The following is a 27,533-nucleotide window of genomic DNA, read 5'->3' as shown; positions in this document are numbered from 1 at the left end:
AAGGAAAAATGCTTGAAAATATTAAAAAAAATGAAGAGTTCGGTTCGGTTAATTCGGTTATATCGGTTCAGATTCGTCGGTTTTCAGTTCAGTTTCAGTTAACGATTCGGTTATTGCTCACCCCTCTAGTTCTTGTAGAGAGTGTAGAGACAATTAACTTCCACATCACGTTAACACATCCATCCTACCAACTGTCAAACAATCAACTACCACCATACCCCCAATCCGTTAACTCATTTCAATCAATTAATAATAATAATAATAATAATAATAATAATAATAATAATAATAATAATAATAATAATAATAATCTATAAACCCTAACACTCTCAATTCACCAATCCAATAACAAACAATCATGTCGTCATCATCATCATCATCATCCGATAACACCACCACCGCCGTCGATCCAACGCCGTTACTCACCACCACCACCACCACCGCCACTCGCAGCCGTCAATTCACCGCCACCGCTCCGTCCCTCCGCGGCGCGGCGATGTTTCTCCGCCGCGCCAGCAGCCGCCGGATGCTCCGAGAACCGTCGATGCGAGTGAGAGAATCAGCCGCCGAGCAAATCGAAGAACGGCAGACGGACTGGGCGTACTCTCGTCCGTTGGTGATTCTAGACTTGATTTGGAACTTAGCGTTTATTATTGTGTCGATTTGTGTGCTGGTTGTGAGTAGAACCGAGGATCCGAAACGGCCGTTGAGGATTTGGATTGGTGGATATGCGTGTCAGTGTTTGCTTCATATGGTTTGTGTGTGTGTTGAGTTTAAGCATAGGAATAGGATCCAGCAGCGTGCCTTGGAGTCGGAAGGTAGTAACGGAAGCTCGAGTTCGAGCTCGAGCTCGGAGAGTGAGCAGAGTGAGCGGAGGGAAAATTCGGATTTGGAGTTAAATAGGCCGCGGAATGATGATGATGATACCAGGTACTTACACTTATATGTTGCATATGTAGTGATGTGAAAGTATGAGGTATTAATTATGATCAATTAAAATTAAGGTGTGTTTGGATGTAGTTTTTGTGATTGATTATGGAATAATATATGGTGTAAGTGTTAGGAATTGCACACACACGAAAGTAATAAACGAGCACTAGGATTTGTTGTGGTTCGGTATAGACTGACCTTCGTCTTATGAAGTGTTACTTATTACTGGTATGATCAATATATAGGCAAATTGTTAGGTTAAGCAACTAAGTGGATTGGGGGATATGCTTGTTAGTGTTTGCTTCATATGGTTTGTGTGTGTGTGGAGTTTAAGCATATGAATAGGGTACAGCAACGTGCCTTGGAATCGGAAGGTAGTAATGGAAGTTTGAATTCGAGCTCGAGCTCGGAGAGTGAGCGTAGGGATAATTCGGATATGGGGCTAAATAGGTCACAGAATGATGATGATACCAGGTACTTATTATATGGTGCATATGTAATGATGTGAAAGCAGGGTTGTAGAACTCGCTAGGCGCTAGTCTGGCGGTGGGGTAGGGACTAGTGATTAATTAGGATTAATCAGATTGGAATATATATGTGATTTTTTAAATATACATATATAGACCAACATTTAGATATATAATTTTCAATTTTGATCGATTTTGACCGAATAACGATTAATCGGGGATTAATTGGCGCCTAGTCATGATTTTTAATTTTTTACAACCATGTGTGAAAGTATGAAGTATGATAGGTTACAGTTAAGGGGTGTTTGGATGTGGTGTCTGCAAGTGATAATGGGATATTAAATGATGAAACTTAGATAATTAGGTCCACTGAACATGGTTTAGGAGATTGTTTGAATATGGTTCTGCTGTCTTAATGATGGAAATTCGAATTCAAGCTCTTTGAGTTCGGAGAGTGAGCGTAGGGATCGTGCAGATTTAGGTCTAAATAGGTCACAGAATGTTGATGATGATACCAGGTACCTATTACTTACGCACACGACTAGTTAACTACACTTATATGGCGCATGTGTAATGATGTGAAAGTATGAGGTATGATAGGTTACAATTAGGGGATGTTTGGATGTGTTTTTTTGCAAGTGATAATGGGATATTAAATGATGAAACTTAGATAATTAGCGCTACTAAAGATGATGTAGGAGATTGTTTGAATATGGTGCTTAAAGTTGTAAAATTCATTTGTGCTAAGAGCAGTGTTGTAGAACTTGCTAGGCACTAGTCGGGCGGTGGGGTACCGACTAGTGATTAATTGGATTGGAATGTTATATTACCGACGAGTGATTAATTGGATTGGAATGTTACATGTAAATTTTCAAAATTTTATTATAAATTTTCAAACTTATTAATTGTATTGGATTAATAAGTGAATTTTTCAAATACTTAAAATATTTGACCAATTTTGACTGAATATTGATTGATTTTGAGTAGTTTTGACAGGTTTTGATTAAAATTTGACTTATTTTGAACAATTTGGACAAGCCTTGACCGACCACCAATTTGTTGGTTCAATTAGGTGAATCTGAATCGGTGGCATACCGATTAGCGATTATTCGCCAATTAATCAGTGACTAATCATGATTTTTACAGCATTAGCAGAGAGTTCTGGTATGTGTATATAGTCCCTGAAGCCTCCCTTGTCTTCAATCTGAATCTCCTTTAAGTCCAACAACCACAAACCCAACAATATGTTGCATATGTATGGATGTAGAAGTATGATTAATTACAAGTTAGGGGTGTTTGGATTTGTTTTTTGCAAGCGATTATGGGATATAAAATGATGAAAGTTAGATACTTAATTACCTCTACTAAACATTGTTCAGGAGATTGTTTGAATATGGTTTTGCTGCGTAAAGTTGTAATTTCATTTATGTGATTTGTGCAAAGAGTTTTGGTATGTATCTAGAATCCCAAAGCCACATCAACAATAAAAAGAATGAATTTTTTGTATATAAAATAGTTATTATATGCTATATATGAGACTAATGAGGTAACTAAACAACAAGTTGTAACCTGCATTTATCTTCGTATAGCATTTTTCTAGCAGCAACGACATGTGCATGATTTACAAATCACAACTAATTGTTTGTGGGATTAATTGGGATAAAGGGTTTATTATTGTTATTACATGTGCTTCAAAAGATTAATAAGAATATCTGTTGTATATGAATGCTTTAATCATAGTTATAGTTCAATCTGGTCTATTAATAAGTCAAAGATGGTTTAAGGTTTAATAAGTCGAGGGGAAATTCGTCATTTGCAGAAAATTGACTAAATTTTTGTAACCCTAAAGCATTCGACTCTAATTTGTTTTTTTATCGTGTTAATTCGATTCATTTTATTCGTTTGTTGTTCGATTGTTTTCAGTTCCTCTTAATTATTTAACAATATCAATTGTGTTACGCTTTATCTGTGACAGTGCTGCTAAGCATCTGGAAACTATTAATACAATGTTTTCCTTTATCTGGTGGATTGTTGGATTCTATTGGGTGTCTTCAGGTGGTCAACAACTTACTCATAATGCGCCTCAGTTATACTGGTTTGTCTTTCTTCTTCTTAAAAACCGCTTAATATGAAATTTATATTTTTCTGTATATAAGTTGTCGTCTGTTTTTTTTTTCAGGCTCTGTATTACATTCTTGGCATTTGATGTGTTTTTTGTGGTTATATGTGTTGCTGTCGCTTGTGTTGTTGGTATTGCTGTTTGCTGTTTTCTACCTTGTATTATTGCAATTTTGTATGCAGTGGCTGATCAGGTATATTTCTATGCAATGGTTGTTTGTTACTTTGTAAAATGGTTAACGTTAACACTTGAAACGTCTACATTTGTTATTGAAACAGGAAGGTGCGACAAAGGATGATATTGACCGACTGCCTAAATACAAGTTTAAGAGAATAGATGATTTTGAGAAAGAAAACGGGGAGATCCAAAAACGTTACGGTGGAATAATGGTAGAATGTGATACCGATGCACCCGTTGAACGTGCTTTATCCGAGGAAGACGCTGTAAGTTCTTTTTATCTTTAAACATTTCAGTTAATTTTTGTTCTAAAGTGCGGTTTTGAACCTATTGATTGCTTCATGTATTGTAGCATATTATGAGATAGAACTTATACAAGATAAATAAAAAATTAGATTTTATTACTTTATTAATAATAGTTTGTTGACAGGAATGCTGCATTTGCCTTTGCACATATGATGACGGATCTGAACTTCGTGAGCTCCCATGCTGCCACCATTTTCACACCACATGCATCGACAAATGGTTGTTCATTAACGCCACATGTCCTCTCTGCAAGTTCAACATATTAAAAAACGCTACCCAAAGCGGCAGTAATGAAGTATAGTCAACAAATACCAGAGGTTACTTGCTTCTCCGACTTGTGTAAATTTTATACCCAACTTTTTGCCATATAATTTGGAGATGTTAATCTGCATGTTATAGGAATTCCTTCATGACATCAGTGTTTGTGCAACATGCATTACTAGTTGTACTCCATGCATTATAACTTGTAGGCCTGCATTAGTCTCTGCATCTTGCAGTATTGGTTGTACTCTGTGCTCTGTAGCCTGTATATTTATAAACCACATGTAGATCCAAAAAAAAGTGGCAATTCTTAACTTAAAAGGAATGACTTTGGTAATAAGAAAGCCTGGGCTGAATTAAGTGAGAGCTTGGGCTAGAACTCTGAAGTAAAGGCTATCGGTTCTTTTAAACCAGTTCTGGTTTGTTCATCAGAGTCTAAGAACTGGATAGAGATGGAACCGATTCTGAGTAGGTCCGGGTTTTGATCGGTTTGGATGGTTGAGTTTCGGTTTTTGACCGGGTAGGGGTGGAATCGGTTCCGGTTAGTACCGGCGGTTCAGGTAGGGTTGGTTCCAGTTCGGGTCTGGAAATTGGTTTTGTCCTAATAATTTCCTGTCTTATGTGTTATAGTGAATAAAATTGATTATGAATCAAATTGGTTATGGCCTTAATTATATATTGTTAACCTTTGTTGTCTTTGTTAAAATTGAATGAAATTATTCACCAACTACAAAACTGAGAGAAATTCAGAAACTTACATTTAAGTCTTATAGCAAACACAACGTATATTCTTAACCTCACCTTTTCGATCTTCCGGAGTCTCTCTTCAAGCTCGGACGCAGGCATCAAGGGATTTGGCAGAGGGTTTTTATAAGAGCTGGGCATTGAGGGATTTGGCAGAGGGCTTTGGTGTTGTTTAAGCACAGTACCTGTATGTAGGAGAACCTTGAGTCTCTCAGTCTTGTTAAAAAATTTTAAAGGTTGTTAACTCAACTAATCCTTTACTTAGTTTGTGTTGAAACGGACGTACCATGGGGTCCAGTTCAGTGTAATATGTGGTCACGAGACAGAATACGTTCAGACCTGGAACTGCTATGAATGAGCCACGCCGTTAGACTCGCCACACTATTAGGTACTCATTTTTCCACAAATTTGATGTCGGACCAATATCATCCTAAGTGGGTGTGCTTGTTTACTGTGAGAGTAGACAATGATTTATCTTCTCATCTATTATTTTTTTTAAAGTATTTTTAAGCTTCATGTTTAACAAATTTAACATACGAAATACTTTTTTTCTTCTACATATTCACTATGAAAAGTACTAAGACATGAATTCGTTCCCACAATATTCTTCTATTTTGTTCTTATAAACAAGTGTTGTAAACTTTTGACCTTATTCATGAACAACTAAAATATACTTATTTTCATGGTTAAACATGGTAGTGTTATTCTTGCACTTTTATAGAAGTACATCTATTTTACAAATTTATAGTGGTTATGACCATACCAATTGTATAAAACAACTTTGATTTTTCATATTTAAGGTATTATTAGGCACTACCATATAAGAACATCAAAATTGTCTATTATGAATTACTCTTTGTAAATTAAACAAAATTTTATGCAAGGTTTAGAATCCTAACAACACAAACTCACATTCGAAGGAAAATAAAATATTGAGAATCTAGGATTTTTAACGAGTTGAGGTAGTTGATTATGCTTAACCACTATTCAAGTTTAAGCATATTCTTGCAAAACCGCTTACGAGGCCTACATCCCCATCCCTTTCCTCGTCTTTAAATCTTAATCAACTATAAACACCGCTCCATCCCTATATCCAATGTTTTAAATGCCGGTTTTTTACTCGTAACGGATTTAGCTAACAAACTGGTATAACCGGTAACCGGTTGAATAGTTACCTTATAATTTTTATAAATGCAACTTCAACTCCAAAAATAACCTAAAAGTAAATAACTCATAACAAAAAAATAACCCATATTAGAAAAATAATATAACACTCAGTTTTAAAACAAAGTGTCATAAAGTTTACATGTTTGAATGTTAATGGTTGGGTTACATGTAATTTTGAAAAAATATGGGCCGCAAATATCTAAATTTCTCAGACTTAAAAACCGGTATTCTAGATAAAACCGCCGGTACAATGTTCTAGCAAACCGGCCAAATATACCGGGCTCAAAATACCGACCTGTTGTGCGAAATCTGGTTTAACCAGCCGGTTTGAACCAATTTTTAAAACACTTCCTATATCACATACCCATATTATAAGGTAAAATTAAGTGAATCCCTATACTTGGGGATTCAGTTTATATAGTTCCAAATTTAAACTACCAATTACATGAGACATATACACGTTAGTTGAAGTATAGAAATTAAAAAAAAAATGAATATAGAAATACAGAGAGAGATAGAGAAGGGTTTAAAAATGAGAGATATGTTTAGACAACTATGATTGTTTGTTAAATTATAGAAATAAGGATGAGATAGCCTTAGAAATATGTCATCCATTTTTACCACGTGTCATAAAACGTCACATTTTGTAACTCTTCCACTACACATAGCCTTAGAATTGAATGCTTCCTAAATTTTTAAGCATCAGGATAAGGATAGAAAATGGGTTTGCGGACTGTGGTACATTAGTGGTGTTCATGGTTACATTTACGGTGAGTCAAATTGTTTGTTATTAATGAATTCATCATTGTAAACAGAAGCCAAAGTCTTGATAATTGAAAGCAAACCAAGCCAGACTTGTCTAAAATAATTCTACATTTTGGTATTGCATTAAACCTAGTGTCTGGCACCTTCAATGTCAACGCCAATTTCAAGAGCGAATCTAACCCGTATGCTCAAATCATCAGCTTCGTGGTGAATGTGTATGGGAAGTTGTCATCATCATCAAGAGGAAAGTAAGGTATTCGATGGGAGACAATGAGTGAATGAGAGAAGAGAAGAAGACGTCCTTTTTGTAGTTTATAGAAGATAAAAGTCAAAAAACAAAAGTTTTCTACGCACCTTGCCCTTAGAATCAAGTAACAAGAGGGACACGTTTTAAGCCAAAATTGCTTCCTACGTTATTTTTATAGTTTTTTATTTGATTCAGACACACGTATAAGATTGCGAAAACCACATAAAAACTTTATCCTACATATTGTTTTAATTGTCACACATATATATAGTTATGATATCTGGGTGTTTATGTGGCTTTCTACTTAAAACTGCGCATGCATACAGGCCAAAGTAAACATAAATGCATGAAAAGAAATGAATCAACGAAGTAACACGTGATAAAACAAAAGACGAAGATAACAAATGGAACAAGATGTTGAATATTAGAAAAAAATCATTGACTCGGAAATTTGGGACTGTGAATTTAATATAAAGCATATATATTACATATACAAATGCGGTACATACCTTCCATGCATCAAGATTGGCCTCGAAACATGAATGAAGATGTATTTATTTTATGAATCATTGCAGGTTAGCTAATAGAGCATGCCTCACAAGCTCGCGGCAGGCATGTTATAGAAGGTAGCACGACACAAATAAGTTAATCTTTCTGAATCCTTTAATTTGAACTCTATGGCAACAACTGTCAAGTTCCTTCCACTCCTTACTACAGATGCATCAACAATCACTTCTGCCTGATGATATTGAAAAATGAAGTTGCCTTTAATATTAATAGGATTTAAAAGCCTCAAAGAATAAACATATGACTACGAAAAATAGTGTATCGGATTTGGTAACATCTAAGTTGCTTAAAATTCATTGAGATGGATTCAAAAGCCTTATATTGAATGTTTATAAAATTTAATACTTTTCTCACATGTAACACATAAAGATTGGATAATAAGATATACCTAGGGGTGCAACCAAACTGAGATTGGATCGATATAAAGCTCAGAAAGAGCCAAGCCTTATAAAGCTCATTTAGCTATTGAGCCCGAGCCTTGCATGGGAAGCTCGCTTAGGCTCGTCGAGCCTTAAAAATCCTTGTGTATTTTTAAGTTTTTACCTCTTTTGAACACCTATGTATTCATTTCAAACTGCACAACGGAGCTCGAGCTCGAGCTGAGCTTTGGGTCGCTTAAGGTATTATACGAGCTCGAGCCACGCGTAGGCTTGTTTTAAGGTTTTTCTCAAAATAATATAAAAATAATTCAAAACGTAGACAAATTAATTAAAAAAAATAAACAAGCCGAGCCCGATCCAGCTCAAGTTGTTAGCACCCCATCAGGCTCAGTTATTAGCACCCCTAGATATACCTAACTCATCTAACATTTCAGAAATGCTGCAAGATTATATGATTTTGATCACATTACACATTTAAACACTGCTATAAGCTAAGATATAACCAACCATTGGAGTTTAACCAGACATAGAACCTAACAAATAAATGGCTCAAAAGACATACGTGTTTAACAGCTGCAGCAAGATAAGAGATGCTTAATTCACCAAGAAAAAGCTCTTTATCTTCTTTGACGACAGTTCTAGCACAAGCTATTGCAACCATCTCTGCTACCGATCCAACTGCTCCCCCATGAAAAGTGTTATAAGCGTTCTGCATAAATCATCACCATGACGCCATAGATATAAATACAGATAAATACAGATAATCGATTAATTTCGAATGTTAATACTAAGGGTGCAAACGAGCTTGGATCAATAAAAAGCTCAAAACAAGCCAAGCTTTTTCGAGCTCGATCTGATAAACATAACGGCGTACAGAGCCACCATTATTTGGAAACTAAGGAAGTAAACAAGTGGATCCTCTCGCGGCTACTCGAGCTCGAGCCTTGGGTATTTTTAAGATTTACTTCTTTTGAACTTCAATACATTAATTTTACAATGCACAGTCAAGCTCGAGCCGAGTTTTGGCTCGCTTAAGGTACTACAAAAGCTCAAGGCGAGCTAAAGCTCGTTTAAGATTTTTCTCAAAAATATATAAAACTAATTAAAAATAGAGATATAAATTAATTAATATATAATAAACAAGCGTGTCTCGAGCTTGAGATCTCGTAAGTCAAAACGTGCCAAGCTCACCTCTAATATTATTCGTAGGATATCGATCTATAACTTTATGCTGCACAATCAAACTCGAGGCGAGCTTTGGCTCGTTTAAGCTACTACACGAGCTCAAGCCGAGCAAAGGCTCGTTTAAGCTTTTTCTTACAATATAAAACTAATTAAAAACGTATATAAATTAATTATAATAAACTGAGGCGAGCCAAGCTTAAAAAAACAACCTACGAGCTTGAAACAAGCCAAACTCGAGTTCTCGTAAGTCAAAACGAAACGACCTCAAGTTCTCGTAAGTCAAAACAAATCGACCTCGAGTTCTCGTAAATCAAAACGTTCCGACCTCGGGTTCTCGTAAGTCATAATAAGCTGAACTCGAGCCTAGTCAAGCTCAGCTCATTTAAGGTCTTTCTCAAAGTACATAATAAAACTAATTAAAAACGTATTTAAAATAATTAATAAACGATAAACCTGCTCGAGCTTTTAGATGAAAAAAGCACGAAATGAGGCGAGCTCGAGTTCTCATAAGTCAAAGTGATCCGCGTTCGAGGTCTCATAGGTTGAAACGAACCGAACTCGAGTTCTCTTAAGTCAAAACGAATCAAGTTCGAAACGAGCTAAGCTCACCTATAGTTTTAATCGTAGGAATTCGATCTATATAACTAGACCTAATTAGAATCTATAAACATAACTACAAAATTACATAACACAATAGCAAAATTATATAGAATACGTAAATATATGTGAAGTTAGGGATTGAGAAGTTACGCAGACGTAAGGTTTAACGGTGAGGATGCAGGTTACACGGCCGCGATGAATATGTTGAGTTTTAAATATGCTGCGGATCAAATCGGAGCTGAATCCGTTGCCTTCGTACTTCTCCGATAGTTTGGGACCGCCGCCGCAGTTCAGGATGAATCCGGTAACGTTCGCGGCGGTTTCCGGTGTAACAGTGGCCGTCGTCATCACACGGAGTAAATGATTTGTGATGATTGGAATTTGGAAGTTAGGTAAGTGTTATGGAGAAAGTTTAGTTAACTCTTAAATATATATAAACCGGTTATACATGTGTGAACCTCATGGGATTTATATAACTGTGAATTTTTGGTCGGCAAAAGTGATATTGCATTAATTTTGACGTTGTTTTACTGATCTTGTGAAAATAACGTTCAAGGACGAAGCTTCATAGAGGCCCGGGGTGGCCTCGTTTTGTTGAAGTAAAAGTTATTTCAGATACTAATACTGGTTATCGCACTTATATAATTCGTTGTGGTATAACATCTTCAGATAAGAAACTTTGGTTTAAACTGAAGAGAAGATAGTTTTTTCCGGTTGTAGTCTGTTTTGCAATGAACATTAACAAAAGTCAAGGTCAATCTTTAGCAAAAGTTGACATATATCTCAAAGACCCGGTGTTTACACATAGACAACTCTATGTAGCTTTATCAAGAGCGAAGAGTGGTGTTAAAATTTGTATATTAAACAAGGAAGATAAGGTTACAAATAAAGAATAAATATGGTTTATAAAGAAGTCTTTTTTGTGGCTTATAAATTTTACATTTGTATACTTTGATTATGTTTTCAAAGATTGTAATATGAATGTTATTTGGGTTTATCTTTGTGTTTCACAATCATTTGTTTTCGTACCGATATCATTTACAACTTTAAGTATGTTATCGTCCCGAATAACATATAACAACTTATGTTGTCCTTTCAAATGACACGTGTTTGTTCAAAAATATCAATATTTTCACCTGTGTCGTACACGGGTTAATAACCTAGTAGAATTTATATACGTGTGAATTTTTGGGTCGGCAAAAGTGAAATTGCATTAATTTTGACGTTATTTTACTGATCTCGTGAAAATAACGTTCAAGGGCGAAGCTTCATTGAGGCCCGGGTGGCCCCGGTCCCCCTGTTTTTTTGCGCAATAGTGTAAATTTACCTGTTTTCGGCCGAAAATTTGTACACGTAGTGTAAATTTAGCCTTTTCGGCCGGAATTTGAGCCCCCCCTCGTTTGTGAAATTTTGTATACATTTTGAGTTCGCCTCCCTCCCCCCGGGTGCCTTAGTCCAAGCTTCGCCACTGATAACGTTAAAAGTGGCGGAAGGTTAATCAAAAATCATGTGGTGGCGTTGATAGCCGAACTACAATGGTACATGCACCAATCAGCTGGTGTCCCGATAATTGAGTGTTATTTGCCTTATGTCCAAGGCTTGATGCAAAACTAATATCGAGCTGGGGGTCTTACCGGAAACAGCTTCTATATCCAAATGGCGTTGTCTACATTTTACCTTCCTCAGACCCCTACCATAGCTTTGTTATTGATGGAATGTACTAAGTACGATGATGATGATGATGATGATGATGATGATGATGATGATGAAACCGGTTATAACATGGGTCGTACTTGATAACTCTTAAATATATTATAACATCTTATTATAATAAAAATTAATCAAACTAAAATATTTTATATGAAAATCATATAAAATAGGATATACTAAATATCCGTTTTTTTAATATATTATTTATAATTTAAAAACAGTTTTATAGTAAAAAAAAGTTAGTGGGTCATAGATATCAACAAATACAGATAACTTTTAAATCAGGTTATAACATCTCTGAGAGGGCGTTTGAAATTGCTTATTTTTGGTTACTTGTGAGTTACTAGCTTTTAGAATAGTTAAAAGGTGTTTTGTATTATGCCTTATTGTGAATTAATAAGTTAATAAGTCATAGTGTTGTACTGTTGTGACTTGTTAACTTTTAAGAAAAAGTTATGAGGTAAAGTAAGGAATCCTAAACACCCTTAAGAGCAATATACTCCTACAGCATGTGGGCTTGTTCCTAGAAAATCGGGCACTTGGGCTGCCAAAGCCTGTATGGATTTTTCAGAATACAGGTTCGAACTTCAAAAACATATCAAAGGGATTGTCGGGAATGGTCAGAAAATTCGCTTTTGGATCGACGTTTGGATTGATTCCAAGAAACCGTAGTGAAGAACTGAAGACTACTGCCTACTAGTATGGACGGCTAGGGGTGTTCTTCGGGTTCGTTTTTCAGGTTTCGGGTTTTTCGTGTCAGGTTCTTCAGGTTTCGAAATTTTAAATCTTAACTCGAACCCAACCCGAATCTCTCATGGATTTTTCGGGGTTCGGGCTTTTTCGGGTTGGGTTAATCGGGTTTCGAGTATTATAGAAAAAAAAAACTTCAATGCTAAAATTAAACCAACATATTCTTATTTGTATTTGCTCCTAACACAAATAATCAAATAATAAACCAACATAACTTCATAAAACATTTCAAAAGAAAATAAAAACTAAGTAATTAACTCGAACCATAATCTTCTTCAGTAGGACGCGATTTGGTTGTTCGATTACGGTTGCTATTAGTAATAAACGGAAAACATTAATTAGCAATAAACAATCGATCCATAATAGTTGGAATGTTAACAATCGATTATGGTCAGTTTTTGATAACTTTAGTGACTAAGACTAAAAGGCTATTATACCTAAAAATATATTTAATTTCAAAACTAAAAATTTATTTGGGTTTTTCGAGTTGATCCGACACTTATAAATCAAACCCGAAAACCAACCCGAATTAATTCGGTGAAAGGCTTGTTCAAAAGAGCTTACATTCAAGATGGGGGACAAAAGATAATGTAGTTATTCACTTATTACACACAATCATAAACTAAACAATTGTGTAAAGATGGAATACAACATAGATAAAACATATTTAGTAAGGTGGAAGCCCTTGAACCATATAATGAATTGCTTTCTAATCAAGAACGTGAAAGCAACCTCTCAAACCCAAAGAGAGAAATACCTCCTAACCAACTATGTTGAAGGTAAGCAACGCGTCATTTATATGTCAAGATTACAATAAAATAACTACAAGAGTTATACGTATATGTTAACCCAATAAAAGCTAGGATATAATATAACTTGCTGGGACAGAAATTAGGAGTTATATATCAGCTATTAGAAAAAAAAGATCTCTTGAAGTGACTAATGACTCATTCCTAAAGATTGTGACAACAAAAATGTATAAAGGTACATCTAACACCTTCGATGGTGTGTCCAAACTTATGAGAACAATCCTTTTAACTTTTAAAAGGTGCTTCATATACATATACCACTTGCATTTAAATAAAATTGTAGTTAAAAACCGATGGCTTTGCTTTATCTATTTTAGAACCCGATTGTTCAGTTTGGTTTTGGTTTTGCTACCAACTAAAATCGAAAAGACAAACCGAACTAATTGGAATTAAAAGATCAATATGAAGTAATTTCTAGAAGGGAAAATAATAAATGGTGTTACCTAAAACTTCTATATCCATTAGTTTACAAAGTCCTATATTATTTAGCATAAATACATTATTTTGAACCATTTTTTTCAGCCCTAGTTTTTCAAGTCCGACTGATCAAACATAAACCAAACCAAACCGATTTTTAAACCGAAACCCAATGATTTTGAAAAACCAAAAAACAGAATATTCGGGTTGAGTCAAACACCTACCTATGCACACCCGTAATAGTATAGTGTGTATCGTATGTTACACGGTATCTACTGATAACCTGGAAATGATTACATCTTAAACCATATATATTTTCAAGTAAACATTCATTAGCTTTCATTTATGCAAGTAAAATTTAATCATCAATTGATTTTACCTTCTACAATCAACTCGAATTACTTGTCAACCATGTGATCCTTACAAACATGTCACCGTACTTATCCTAACTAGTCGTGAAAACTAAATAATTCTTTCGTTTTTTGTTGTCGCGGTGTTCTAATTAAGTTTGGCCCACTATATCAGGGTGTTTATGTGGCTCTACTTAACATGTAAACACGTCCAAATACAGAAATTAAAAAAAAAATAAAAAATGTACCTGGTATTAATCCCAAGCCCAAATAAAAATAAAAACATGTGAGTAACTAAATCGTTAAATATTGAAAATTGTCATTGACACAGAAATTATGGGACTACTTACACAAAGCATATACAACAGCAGTACATACCTTCCATGCATCAAGATTAGCCTCAAAAACATGAATGAAGATGCATTTATTTTATATTTCATTGCAGGTTAGCTAGAAGAACCTGCCTCACAAGCTCGCAACAGGCATGTTATAGAAGGTAGCACGGCACAAATAATTTAATCTTTCTGAATCCTTTGATTTGAACTCTATGGAAACAACTGTCAAGTTCCTTCCGCTCCATAGTACAGATGCATCAACAATCAATTCTGCCTGGCGATATTAGAAAATAATGGATTTAAAGCCTTAAATATATAATCAACAACCGAGTAGAATAAATAATGCATAGGATTTGGTAGCATATAAGTTTCATAACAGTCATTGAAATTGATTCAAAAGTCTTAAGTTGAATGTTTATAAAATTTAATACTTTCCTCTCATGAAAATCACATAAAGATTTGGTAATAAGATTAGGTCTGTCCAAAAAGCTCATGGCTCGGAGCTCGCTCGGAAAAAAGTTAGAAAAAAAGCTTGCTCATATTGGCTGTTTGAAACCAAGCCGAGCTGGCTCGGTCTGTAAACGAGTTGAGCCTGAGCCGTGGGTGCCAGGGTGGCTCGCTCTTTAGCTTGGTGAAGAAACACTAACCAGACCCCGGACAGATTACTGGTAACCTGGGGGTTGGAGAGATGTTTCCCACGAGGGGTTAGACCCTTGGAAGACGGTTCTTCTGATAACCTGCAAAACAGACACCGTGAGCTCGTCACTGAGAAGGGGGGGTTCCTCCTTGTGACCACCCTCCGGCGTGAGAATCAGACTAGATTGCTCTTTAAATATCAAAGTATATTAAGAGATTGCTAGAGCAAATATCAGGTATAATATGATGATAATGTAGTAAGATATGATAAGATGAGATGATCATACCATTTGTGGTATTTATAGCCGAAGGTAGGTTTCCAAGGGGTTTAGCCGGCCCAACACGCTACCAACTGTAACCTATGCACGTGCCCTGCCTGTGAGTGGTGGATAGGTAGCGGCTGACACAGAGCAGGCGTGTCGTGCACTCTTCCTCTTCTGCCAACTACAGGCTAGGCACGTGGTATGGCAGGAGTTGGTGGGTAGGCGGCGGCTATTGGTCACAGTGCTGTGGCGTGCTGTCTGCCATGCTGCTGTCAGTGAGCTGTCGCATCTCTGATCAGATCTTTTGCCCATACCTCGTCAGGTACAGTAAAAGATCCTTCAGTATACGGACTGGCTTATTTAGGCGGGAGTTTTCCCCCTCCCGCCTTTGCTCATTCCTTCAGGTGACACTGGGGAGAGTTAAGTGCCTTGTGCGTGTAGCCATGCTGCGCGGGTGGCCTTTCCTCATGGCTTGTATCCGAGGCTGCGGGAACAGGCGGAGTCCTTCACCATGGGAGGCATTTCCTGCGGGACCAGCTTGCATACTGCGCGTAAGGACGTCACTTCTCTGAGCATGGTTGGTCCTGCGGATCCAGTTGGTCTCTGCGCAGACGTCCCTGTTTAAGGTGAGTCTTGCGGGTCCAACTGGGCTCTGCTGGGACCTACCTCTTCAAGTCCCCCCAGTCCAATGTTCTTCTCATGCGTGTTTAATAAAGTGAGGTGAACTTTTGGACTTAAAAGGGTTTTGAAAAGGGTTTTGTAAGGTTTTCCATGGGAAGTCCTTGTCACTTGCAGAAATGCCCGAGTTTCCTGCTTGGTCTTTGGGTATGATGCGGGTAGGTCTGTAACCTCCTCGCAAGTCAGGAGCATTGAGTCCCAGTTGTGTGGATTCTCCATGAGGTTTTGGTAGTTTTGAACATAGTGATCAATTATGTTAAAACCACCAATTCCATCCTGGAGCTTCAAACAACGTAGCTCTCGACGTTCCCGCTATGCGAGGATGTTATTTCCTTTTCCGCAAGCATTGCCCAGAAGATCCTTCTTGGTTTCAATTCCCAGCGGAGCGTTAGGTATGTGAAGGGTTTTGCCTTAACACTGTACCTGCGCTCGTCTTACGGTTACTTTACTTCCAAGGTATTCCTGGCGTCAATTCCCTGCGGGTGCTGGGTATGTGAAGGGTTTTGCCTTTACACTGTACCCGCACCTGTCTTATAGTTACTTGGTTGCCGAGGTACTTGGCTTCAATTCCCTGCGGGTGCTAGGTATGTGAAGGGTTTTGCCTTAACACTGTACCCGCATCCATCTTATGGTTACTTGTTCGCCAAGGTTTTCTTGGCTTCAATTCCCTGCGGGTGCTAGGTATGTGAAGGGTTTTGCCTTTACACTGTACCCGCATCCGTCTTATGGTTACTTGTTCGCCAAGGTTCTCTTGGCTTCAATTCCCTGCGGGTGCTAGGTATGTGAAGGGTTTTGCCTTAACACTGTACCCGCATCCGTCTTATGGTTACTTGTTCGCCAAGGTGGGGGGGTATTTTCCCGCTTACTTTTTAATATTTTCGAATTTTGAATTTTGAAATTCGAAGAGTTGGTGAAAAGATAAGAGCAATCCAATACCTCAAACGTCGTGCGACGGTTTCTTCTGACTGTGTCAGGACGTGCCAGAAGTTATGGCGACATGACATTATGTGGTCATTCCAGTCGTTTTTTCAGGCGCGTGGGCACGGGATTTCGGGCGCGTGGCCGCGAAATTACTGGCACACGTCCTTTCAACAGCTGTTGCCAGCTTGCTTTTTGCCACGTGTCATAGTTTCATTGCATCTTCGATTTCTCTCTCCTCCGCATTAAATTCACCGCATTAATTGCGATTACTATATAAAGGGGGAGGGGGTTATTTGCAATTCACACTTTTCACTTTCATCTCTTCTTGTCAAGTAATTTCCGGCGAGTTTTTCTGTCCAGTAAAGCATTACCCTGAAATCTCTTTTCATCTTTCTTCCACCATGTCTTCTCATGATGCTGATGACCAGAAGACTGCTGGCGAATGCCAGTGCTCTCTTCCTGTCGATCTGTACCAGTATATCGTCAGGAAGTTCATGCTCGAGTCTCTCGAGCCTGAGTTTCCTGAACCCCACCATACTGTGTACGATGCCCCTAGTGGCAAGATCGGGGTTTATGCTGCATTTTTTGTCTACGGAAACCTTAGGTTTCCGTTGACAAAGTTTGTGTACCGTGTCCTGGAGAGGCACGGTGTGCACCTGACAGAGGTGCACCCTATGGCCATTGCCAAGGTCCGGCACTTTGAGTGGGTGTGCCGGATTCTGGGTATCGAGCCCCATGTGGACCGGCTGATGACCTTCTACACTTGGAGGTGCATCCAGGGGTGGTACAGTCTGACAACCCGGATCAAGGGTTTAAAGATTTGTACCACCGAGCGGAGTCTTCGCTCGTGGAGAAGAGAGTTCTTCTTCATATCCGCTCGCGCCATCCCCATCGCCATGAAGTTCAAGAATGGCCAGGCGCTTCCGAACCTTCCCGCCCTCAACTACGAGGAGGCGGAATGGTTCTCGAAGATATCCCGGGTCCAGTCCCCGGTTTTCCGTTTTCCGGAGTCAGCGATGGTGATGCTGGGGATGAGCCGGGTGTGGAAGGCGGCGAATGCGGATAAGGTTCCGATCGTTCTTGAATATGGTTCGAACTCTGTCCCTTATGGTACGTCTTGTTTCATTTTGCTGACTTCGATTTTTTCTAACTTTCTTGTTGATTTCAGAGGGGAACGATCTTCAGTCGCTCCTGAATCCGCGGGAGGAAGATGGTCCTGCGCGGATGGGTACTCGTGCTCTGGACGAGAACGAGTTGCCCATCTTAGAGCAGACCGCGGGTCGGTTCGTGGAGGTTTACCCGCCAGGCCAAGAGATCCTGAGCCACCGACGGCCAGGTAAGCCTATCTTCTACCCTGAACCTCTCAATGCTGTGCCTGCTGCTGGAGTTCATGACATTTCTTCTTCTGAGGAATCCGCAGAAGGTCCTCCACTGGTGCGGAAGAAAAAGGCTGCCGTCGGGAAGGGCAAGGAGAAGGTGGCCTCTATGGCCGACCCGGTAGTCCTATCTGACTCGGAGTCAGATAATGCAGAGGTGGCGGGGAAGCCCGGTGGTGAGGAGACCACCGCTCCGGAGGCTGCAGGTGTTACCTCCGGGGAGGCAGCGACGACGACGGTTACCGGTGTCAAGAGGCCGGCTCCATCGGGTTCGCCCCCGCTCGTCCGTGCGTTCAAGCTCAAGAAACCCCGTGAGTACCCCCATAATTCTTGTCTAGATTTGTTGTTTCAAATAAATTTTTCTAACACTTTTGCTTGTGCAGGTGTGGATGTTGACGCATTCCAGGGTGGAGTTGGAGCAACTATTCCCCCGCCAATGACGGTAGGCTCGGTCAGCCTTCCCGAGGCGTCGACCCAGGCGTCTACGCCTGCTTCCGCTGGTTCCAGCCTTCCTGAGGCTGTTCCAGCTGAGAAGGTGTCTCCGCCGGCCGTGAGTGCAATTTTTACAGCATCTTTCACGGAACCGGCGGTTACTGTTGCTGAGGAGGTGGCGCCAACAATGGCTACCACAGCGGCTGCCACTATACCTGTGCCACCGGCAAAGACGGCCGGACCATCAGGTACGCGCCAGGCTTCCCGCCGATCTATGCCACCTTCCCGTCTGCCTGACCTGTTGGATGGATTTCCTTTAGGTTCAGGTGATGGGTTTGGCGGCTATCGGCCTGTTATTGACCCTACAGGTATGTAGGGTTCTTTTTCCCTTATATATTTTTATCATCTTTTCCTAACTGCCTTTGTTTCTTTTGCAGTGTCGGATTCCAATGAAGTGTATGTTCCAAGATGGAACATACGCCGAGGAACAACCCTTCGCACCCCTGTGGAGTGCGTGGACTGGGCTCGCCACGCTGCTACTCATGGTGCGTTGGGGGAAGCCATGGCTAGCTACCAAGAGGGTAGGCTAACCAATGAGCTTCGGGTTCTCCAGGCCCGAACGCAGCCCCGCGTCGAGCTGCTTTGTCGTGAAAACGACAAGTTAAAAGCAGCTCGCGCCAAAGATATATCTGAAGCGCGGGCTCTTCGGGAGGAGAACCGGCAGTTGGCCGCTGCCGCAGCCGAGAAGGAGAAGGCATTCAAGGCCCTCGAGGTTGAAGTCCAGGCGCGACTCGAGGCCCGCTCCAAGGCTGCCCAAGCTGTGAATGAACAGCTTCGGCTGGCCAAGGAGACTGCGCGAAACTCAACTGAGAGGGCTGCCAAGGCTGAAGCTGTTGCTGAGCCACTTCGCGAAGAGAATGAGCAGCTTAAATGCAAATTAAAGGCTCTTCAGCATGCTCATGACGCCTTGGCAATGGAAGATGCCAAGAAGCTGCAGGAGATCCTTGACCAGAGGGGGGTGCTTGACCGTACTGAAAGGAAACTCAAAAGCGTCGAAGAAGCTGCCGCCAAGGAAGTTCAACTTGCCAACCTTGATAAAAGCGGAGCCGAACGTGCTTACAAAGAAAGTCAAGCTACCCTCCAATGGCTGCTTCGAGAAGCGTTGCCTCAGGTATCCCCCTTTTTTTTTTCTCTTTATTCTTTCTGCTTGTAATTAGAAAATGTTCTAACTTGTAATTTTCTTTTGTAGGTTGTGCGTCGCGTCCTTTCAGAGACCTCTTATGACGATGCGATGAGCGCAGCCCTCAACGCTTCTCATGAGGATGGGGAGAAGACTGGCTTCCTGCTTGGTCTAGGGTTTGCTGAGAGAGGCTTTCCGCCCTCCAACTTCCCTTTATTCAATGTTAATACTGAAGCTGCTTATGACCAAGCTGTGAACCAGTACGCTGCCTTCCCGCATCCAGTGGTGGAGAAGGTGAATGAAGTTGCTGCTGCTGATGATGGGCTAAACATCCTTAAGGCTTTCCTTGGGCAGCCGCGCTCTGACGGTGCTGGTCCAAGCGGAGGTGGCCCTGAAGCCTGATCCTGAAGATCCCTTCCCACTGCTAGGATAGACTTAGCTTTGTATAGATTTCTTTTAGGCGGGTAGTTACCCGGCCACTGTTGTAATATATCATTGAAATATACGATTGTTATTCCTTTCACTGGATTCTTTGCTTTATAAACTTATGACTTGCATACTTAGTTTAAAATAGCAATTTTCCAAGTGTTTAGAGTAAGTTAACCTGTGGACGTGGTTGATGGGTTAAAGTTTTGCTTCCTCTTTCGTGATTGTGCGGGTGTAACCGTCACTCGCACTTAGTAGGATGGCAACACTTTACCCATACCTGACCTGCGTGTAGGTTTTTCTTATGAGGATAAGTTAACCTTTGAACGTGGTTGATAATAGGTGTGAAGTTTTGCTTCCTCTTTTCGTGATTGTGCGGGTAGACCCGTCACTTGCACTTAGTAGGATGGCAAAACTTTACCCATACCTGACCTGCGTGTAGGTTTTTCTTATGAGGATAAGTTAACCTTTGAACGTGGTTGATAATAGGTGTGAAGTTTTGCTTCCTCCTTTCGTGATTGTGCGGGTAGACCCGTCACTTGCACTTAGTAGGATGGCAAAACTTTACCCATACCTGACCTGCGTGTAGGTTTTTATTATGAGGATAAGTTAACCTTTGAACGTGGTTGATAATAGGTGTGAAGTTTTGCTTCCTCCTTCGTGATTGTGCGGGTAGAACCGTCACTTGCACTTAGTAGGATGGCAAAACTTTACCCATACCTGACCTGCGTGTAGGTTTTCTTACCTTTTTAAGAATTTTGCTTTGAACCGTTCGACGCGCCGTTGTCGATAGGTTAGTGTTCATTTTCCTCATGATTCATGCGGATAGACCGGCACTTTCATTTAATGGGATGAACTCCTTCAACTGACCTGCGTGAAGGTTTGCTACGTTATTGGGTTCGTGCGGGTAAGACCGCCTTCCCACGCAATGACTTCACGTAATGTGAATGTTGACAGGTTATTATTCAGTTTGGATAGTTTTAACCGTTCGACGCGCGGTTGTTGACAGGTTATTATTCAGTTTCCTTAATGATTCATGCGGATAGACCGGCACTTTCATTTTTGGGTGCTAAACTTTTTCCCCTTCAACTGACCTGCGTGAAGGTTGTCGCGTTATTGGGTTCGTGCGGGTAGGACCGCCTTCCCATTCACTAACTTCACGTAATTATGCGGTGAAAACCGGCATATTAGTGTCCAGAAAAGTATAAATGTATCATCAGCTTCGATATTCTTAAAGAGAATCATTTCCATTAGAAGTGGCTCTTGGCCTTCTCTTTACAAATTGGAATTGATTACATGCAAACTGTGTAATTGAACTCCCTTCCATGTTGGGACAGGAGTGCCATCGAGCCGACACGCACCTGTTTCGGGATCTCGTTCTTTACGCAGCATGTAGTCTATATTGAAGCTGATTTTTTATTCGTGTTTACCCCAGCCGTGGTTCCACACGCACCTGCCTGCCTGCTTAGCTTTTATTTCGCCACGAGGTGCGCGAGCGTCCCATCTCTGACGAATGTTTCGACCATGTCTTTTACGTCTATGCATTCTTCAGTGTTGTGGCCTTTTGTTCTGTGATAGTCACAGTACTTGCTCCGATCAGCATCGTGACGATGTCGGATTACTGGAGGCTTTGGCCATGGGAGCTCTTCAGTAGCAAATATGTCAGTGACGCTTTTGGTAAGTGGCGTCCATCTGGAGTTTCGGTGCGGCTTTACATTATCCCTTTCACCCAGTCGGTGTTGTAAGCCGGATGAGGTGTCAAAGTTTACCCTTGACTGCCAAATGCCTTGCTTCCGTTTTTTGTTCAATCGGGCGGTGAGGACGTTGTCCTCTCTCGTCCTCTGGGTGTAAAGGTTTGTGTTCTGCGGAAGGTCTCTACCCAGTTGCTTCTCCGTTTCCGCATAGCGTTTGGCTGCTGTCATGATGCCATCCCATGTGGATGGCATTCCATCTTTACCCGTTAGGGTGCGGATAAGCTCTGGGTCCTGCGCGCCCTGGATGAAGGCTGCGCGAACAAGATCCTCGCTGATATTGCCCAAACTTAACTTCTTTGAGTTGAAGCGAGTGATGAAGTTTGGCAGAGATTCATCTTCTTCCCGTGTGCATTTGAGGATTGTCCATTGCTCCTCGGTATACTTTCGCTGCTGGCTGAAGTGTTGGCTAAACTTCTGCTGGAAGTCTGCCCAGTCGTAAATGTGGTTAACCGGTAAACGATCAAACCAAGCCCTAGCAGCCCCCACCAGCGTCATTTGGAACATGTAACACCACGTGGGTTCCGTCCAATTGCTAACGGTTGCCCCCGCTATGAACCTGTTCAAATGATCGTCTGGATCAGATAGGCCGTCATATGTGCCTATGTTAGGCATTTGTTTAGCACTCTTCGGGGCAATTGCTTCAGCAATGTCCCTTGCAAATTTGGACGTTCCTGCGTTTGTAACGTTTGGTCTGAACGTTTTAGAGAAGTCTCGTGGACTTCCATCTATGCTTTTTGGTTTGAAGGCTTGTCCAAAATGCCTTTTCGGTTGGGTTTCCGTTTCTTTACGCTTCCCTTTTGCCTTATGACGAGGGTTCGCGTCGGAGTCGGATTCCTCCGAGTCATCCTCCCAGTATTCGAATTCGTCGGCCTGTTGCACGGAACGCAAGCGTTCGTTCAACTCAGCCTGAAATTCCTTTTGTCGTGCCTCCGCCCATGCCTTGACTTCGTCGAGAGTCTGGCGGGGGAGTCTTCGTTTTTCAAACTGGGTATCGGTGGACCCCAGTAGGCGGTCATTTACTGCACTTGCCCCTGCTTTAGTAAGTGGGGTAGTGTTCGTAAAATTTACTTCACTTGCTCCGGCTTCGGTAGCCGGGGTAGTGTTCGTAAAAACTGTGTTGCCGGTATTCCCCCTAGTAGCTGGGGTTGTGGTTACCGGAATTTCTCTAACCATCTTTGTAGAAGTTTGAAAAAACTGGAGAAAATTGTAGTTCTAGCTTTATGCACGGATGGCGCCAATGAAGAAACACTAACCAGACCCCGGACAGATTACTGGTAACCTGGGGGTTGGAGAGATGTTTCCCACGAGGGGTTAGACCCTTGGAAGACGGTTCTTCTGATAACCTGCAAAACAGACACCGTGAGCTCGTCACTGAGAAGGGGGGGGTTCCTCCTTGTGACCACCCTCCGGCGTGAGAATCAGACTAGATTGCTCTTTAAATATCAAAGTATATTAAGAGATTGCTAGAGCAAATATCAGGTATAATATGATGATAATGTAGTAAGATATGATAAGATGAGATGATCATACCATTTGTGGTATTTATAGCCGAAGGTAGGTTTCCAAGGGGTTTAGCCGGCCCAACACGCTACCAACTGTAACCTATGCACGTGCCCTGCCTGTGAGTGGTGGATAGGTAGCGGCTGACACAGAGCAGGCGTGTCGTGCACTCTTCCTCTTCTGCCAACTACAGGCTAGGCACGTGGTATGGCAGGAGTTGGTGGGTAGGCGGCGGCTATTGGTCACAGTGCTGTGGCGTGCTGTCTGCCATGCTGCTGTCAGTGAGCTGTCGCATCTCTGATCAGATCTTTTGCCCATACCTCGTCAGGTACAGTAAAAGATCCTTCAGTATACGGACTGGCTTATTTAGGCGGGAGTTTTCCCCCTCCCGCCTTTGCTCATTCCTTCAGGTGACACTGGGGAGAGTTAAGTGCCTTGTGCGTGTAGCCATGCTGCGCGGGTGGCCTTTCCTCATGGCTTGTATCCGAGGCTGCGGGAACAGGCGGAGTCCTTCACCATGGGAGGCATTTCCTGCGGGACCAGCTTGCATACTGCGCGTAAGGACGTCACTTCTCTGAGCATGGTTGGTCCTGCGGATCCAGTTGGTCTCTGCGCAGACGTCCCTGTTTAAGGTGAGTCTTGCGGGTCCAACTGGGCTCTGCTGGGACCTACCTCTTCATTATGTATATGTATGTATGTATGTACATATAAACCAGCATTTTTTGATATTTTATTCAATGGATTCAATATTTTGTTGATTCAAATCGGTTTATGTTATTTTGTTGATATAAATTTGTTTAAAAACCTTTATGTTATGCTGATTCCATTAACATATTTCAATTTAAAGTTACAAGAGGGTTTTAATACTGTATTTTCAGTTCTATTTTGTTTAAGAATGTTTAATAATTATATTTAGAACCAAGCCGAGCCCGAGCTCAGATTTTCAGCTCGATTTCAAAACAGAGTCGAGCCAACTGGGTTTAAAACCGAGCTGAGCCCGAGCTTGCCCTGGCTCGGCTCAGCTCGTGAACAGCCCGAAACATATACGTAAGTCATCTAACTTTTCAAAAATACTGCAAGATTATATGAGTTTGGTCACTACACATTTAAACACTTCTATAAGCTAAGATATAACCAACCATTGCAGTTATAACTAGACATATAAACTAACAAATAATTAGCTCAAGTGCATACATTTTTAACAGCTGCAGCGAGAAGAGAGATAATTCACCAAGAAAAAGCTCTTTATCTTTGTTGACCACAGTTCTAGCACAGGCTATAGCGACAAACTCTGCTGTCGATCCAACTGCTCCACCATGAAAAGTGTTATACGGGTTCTGCATAAACCATACCATGATGTGATAGATATAACTACAGATAATCGAGTAATTTTGAATGTTCATACTAGAGGTGCAAACGAGCGGAGCCTCTCGCAAGCTACTCGAGCTTAAATAGATAAAAATCTTGACACAAGCCAAGCTTTTTCAAGCTCGAGCCAGAGCCTCAAATAAAGCTTGTTACCGAGCTCAGGCCTTGTATGGGGCACTCATTAGGCTCGTCGAGCCTTGTGTATTTTTTAAGTTTTACCTCTTTTGAACGTCTATATATTGTTTTTACACCGTGTGGTCAAGCTTGAGCCATGATTTGACTCGTTTAAGGTACTACACGAACTCAAGCCGATATTAGGCTCATTTAAGGTATTTTATCAAAATATATAAAACTAATTAAAAACGTATATGAATTAAGTAATAAATAATAGACGAGCTGATGAGCATAACGGCATACAGAGCCACATTTAGTTGCGAATTGAGGAAGTAAATGAGCGGAGCCTCTTGCAAGCTACTCGAGCTCAGATCTAAAAGTGGTAATAAGAGATCATCAATCTTATTCTTGTATGTATTGTTGATGGTAGTGATTAACTTAATTACAAATAATCCCTAACTATAAGCCTCTAATAACCTATATAAAACCTTATTAGACTCAAACTAGGAGAAAAAGTTTTTCTGAAAAACTAACACAAAAAACAACTAGGTTTGTAATAACCACCGTACTTACACAAGATTACTCCAACCAAAACGTGATAAAAAGCTTGAAACGAGCCAAGATTTTCTGAACTCGAGCCTTGTACGGGACACTCGTTTAGGCACATCAACGAGCCTTGTGTATTTTTAAGTTTTACCTCTTTGGATTTCTATATATTAGTTTTATGTTGCACGGTCAAGCTCGAGCCAAGCCAAAGCTCGTTTAAAGTACCACTAGGAGAGCAAACGAGCTGGACCGCCCGCGAGCTACTCAAGTTCGGATTGATAAAAAGCTCCAAACGAGCCGAACCCGAGCCTAAAATAAAGCTTGTTTTGCTAATGAGCCAGAGCCTAGTAGAGCTCGGCTAGGCTCGTTTACACCCCTATCCGTACTACATGAGCTGAAGCCAAGCTTAGGCTCATTTAAGTACAAACAAATAACACACCCCCCCCGGGGGGTACTTACACAAGCAACAGGACCGATATAAAGCTTGAAATGAGCCAAGATTTTCCGAGCTCGAGCCTTGTCGGGACACTCGTTTAGGCACGCCGAGCCTTGTGTATTTTTAAGTTTTACCTCATTTAGACTTCTATATATTAACTTTACACTGCACGGTCAAGCTCGAGCCAAGCTTTGGCTCGTTTAAGGTACTACACGAGCTCAAGGACTCGAGTCAAGATTAGGCTCGGTTAAGGTTTTTCTCAAAAGATATAAAACTAACTAAAAATGTATATAAAATAATTAAGTCAAAACGAGCCGAGCTCGGGCTGGTTTACACCTCTAGTTTTAATCCTAATTTGAATCTATAAACATAACTACAAATTACATAATACAATAGCGAAACTATATGAATACGTAAATATAGAGTTTGGAATGTGGATAAAAAACAAATGAAATTAACGTGCTAAACGTGATAATCAAGTAGAGTAATTATGTAATTATGTCATAGAGTAATTAAGTAATTATATATATAAGTAGAGTATTATGTAATAATTACATAACTTGTATATATAATTCACAATTAGCACGTTAACTTTTCCTCGTAAATATATGTGAAGTTCGGGTTTGAGAAGTTACGAGGACGCAAGGTTTAACGGTGAGGATGCAGGTTACACGGCCGCGATGAATATGTTGAACTTTAAGTACGCTGCGGATCAAATCGGCGCTAAATTCCTCGACGTCGTACTTCGCCGGAACTTCGCCGCCGCCGCCGCAGGCCTTGATGAAACTGCTGATGTTCGCGCCGGTTTTCGGAGATATTTTTTCTGATGTGATAATTGTCGTCGTCGTCGTCATCTTCTAGAGCAAAATGATACGTGATGGATGATGATTTGAATGTGAGGACATTATTAGCGGTTAGAAAGTTAGTTAGTTAGTTAACTCACTAGTTAATTAGTTAGTTAAACTTGAAAGACTAGTTTTTTCTCGAACGATGACTTTCACGGTTAGTTAGTTAGTTGAAAGAGAGTGTAAATTATTTTTAACCGTAAACAAACATAATGGAAAAAGTTCACGGTCAAATGGCCCTACCTAGCCGTACAGATCTCTTAAGCGTTTTCAAGATAACTCTAGTTATAGGGAAAACAGACCCGCCTGAATAATGGTAAAACCCGGGCACCATCAGAATTGAACCGGAGATCACAAAGATCTCGGTCTTTCTTCATTGAGCCACCTATGCCTTCCAAAAAGTGTTGTTTATGGGATTGAACCTCGGTTTCCATTGAAGAATTCATGCTTCCTACCCACTACACCACGTTGGAAAGGACAGTGCGTTGTGGAACAACTGAAAGTTAAATAAAATAAAAAAAATGTTTGATTGGTACAGTGGGGTTGGACCTCACCTGATTTAGCCCTCCTGGGCGTTAACAAATAAGGGGAGTATTTTTTTACGACCGCAATGCATGATCTAAGAAAAAAAACATGTAAATTGTAAGCCATAAATTAAGGTCGTTAACTAGCTTAGCCAAGTCAACCAAGCTGAAAATTTGAACTTGGATTCAGCTGGGCTTTAAGTTGATCTGGCTCGGCTCGGCTAGGTTTTTAGAAGAAAACATTTAAA

The 27,533-nt window shown here is 40.5% G+C and overlaps 2 protein-coding genes across 2 annotated transcripts; one reads left to right on the top strand and one right to left on the bottom strand.

The window, feature by feature from the left end:
* The first annotated feature begins 256 nt into the window (after positions 1-256).
* Positions 257-4,553, top strand: LOC143621144 (E3 ubiquitin-protein ligase At1g63170-like). Its single transcript, XM_077092657.1, has 5 exons — positions 257-930; positions 3,373-3,492; positions 3,577-3,709; positions 3,795-3,959; positions 4,124-4,553. The coding sequence occupies exons 1-5, from the start codon at positions 359-361 to the stop codon at positions 4,298-4,300; spliced, it is 1,167 nt and encodes a 388-aa protein (XP_076948772.1). The 5' UTR covers positions 257-358; the 3' UTR covers positions 4,301-4,553.
* A 3,057-nt stretch (positions 4,554-7,610) lies between these two features.
* LOC143621044 (uncharacterized) lies at positions 7,611-26,804 on the bottom strand. The gene is made up of 3 exons (XM_077092579.1): positions 26,552-26,804; positions 8,693-8,839; positions 7,611-7,922 (listed from the first exon to the last, which is right to left on the bottom strand). The coding sequence occupies exons 1-3, from the start codon at positions 26,768-26,770 to the stop codon at positions 7,779-7,781; spliced, it is 510 nt and encodes a 169-aa protein (XP_076948694.1). The 5' UTR covers positions 26,771-26,804; the 3' UTR covers positions 7,611-7,778.
* Positions 26,805-27,533: the final 729 nt, after the last annotated feature.

Source organism: Bidens hawaiensis, unplaced genomic scaffold (genome assembly GCF_021521415.1).
Source record: "Bidens hawaiensis isolate Kalapana, Puna unplaced genomic scaffold, B.hawaiensis_p1.1 tig00002772_1, whole genome shotgun sequence".
Taxonomy (NCBI): domain Eukaryota; kingdom Viridiplantae; phylum Streptophyta; class Magnoliopsida; order Asterales; family Asteraceae; genus Bidens; species Bidens hawaiensis.
This window is presented reverse-complemented; position numbering and strand designations above follow the sequence as displayed.

Coding starts and splice junctions, on each gene's coding strand:
- LOC143621144 (XM_077092657.1), top strand. CDS start 359: ATGTCGTCATCATCATCATCATCATCCGATAACACCACCACCGCCGTC. Junction 3,493..3,576: donor AATGCGCCTCAGTTATACTG/GTTTGTCTTTCT, acceptor TTTTTTTTTCAG/GCTCTGTATTACATTCTTGG. Junction 3,960..4,123: donor CTTTATCCGAGGAAGACGCT/GTAAGTTCTTTT, acceptor GTTTGTTGACAG/GAATGCTGCATTTGCCTTTG.
- LOC143621044 (XM_077092579.1), bottom strand. CDS start 26,770: ATGACGACGACGACGACAATTATCACATCAGAAAAAATATCTCCGAAA. Junction 8,840..26,551: donor CCGTTAAACCTTGCGTCCTC/GTAACTTCTCAA, acceptor TGATTTATGCAG/AACGCTTATAACACTTTTCA. Junction 7,923..8,692: donor TTGCTGCAGCTGTTAAACAC/GTATGTCTTTTG, acceptor CAATATCATCAG/GCAGAAGTGATTGTTGATGC.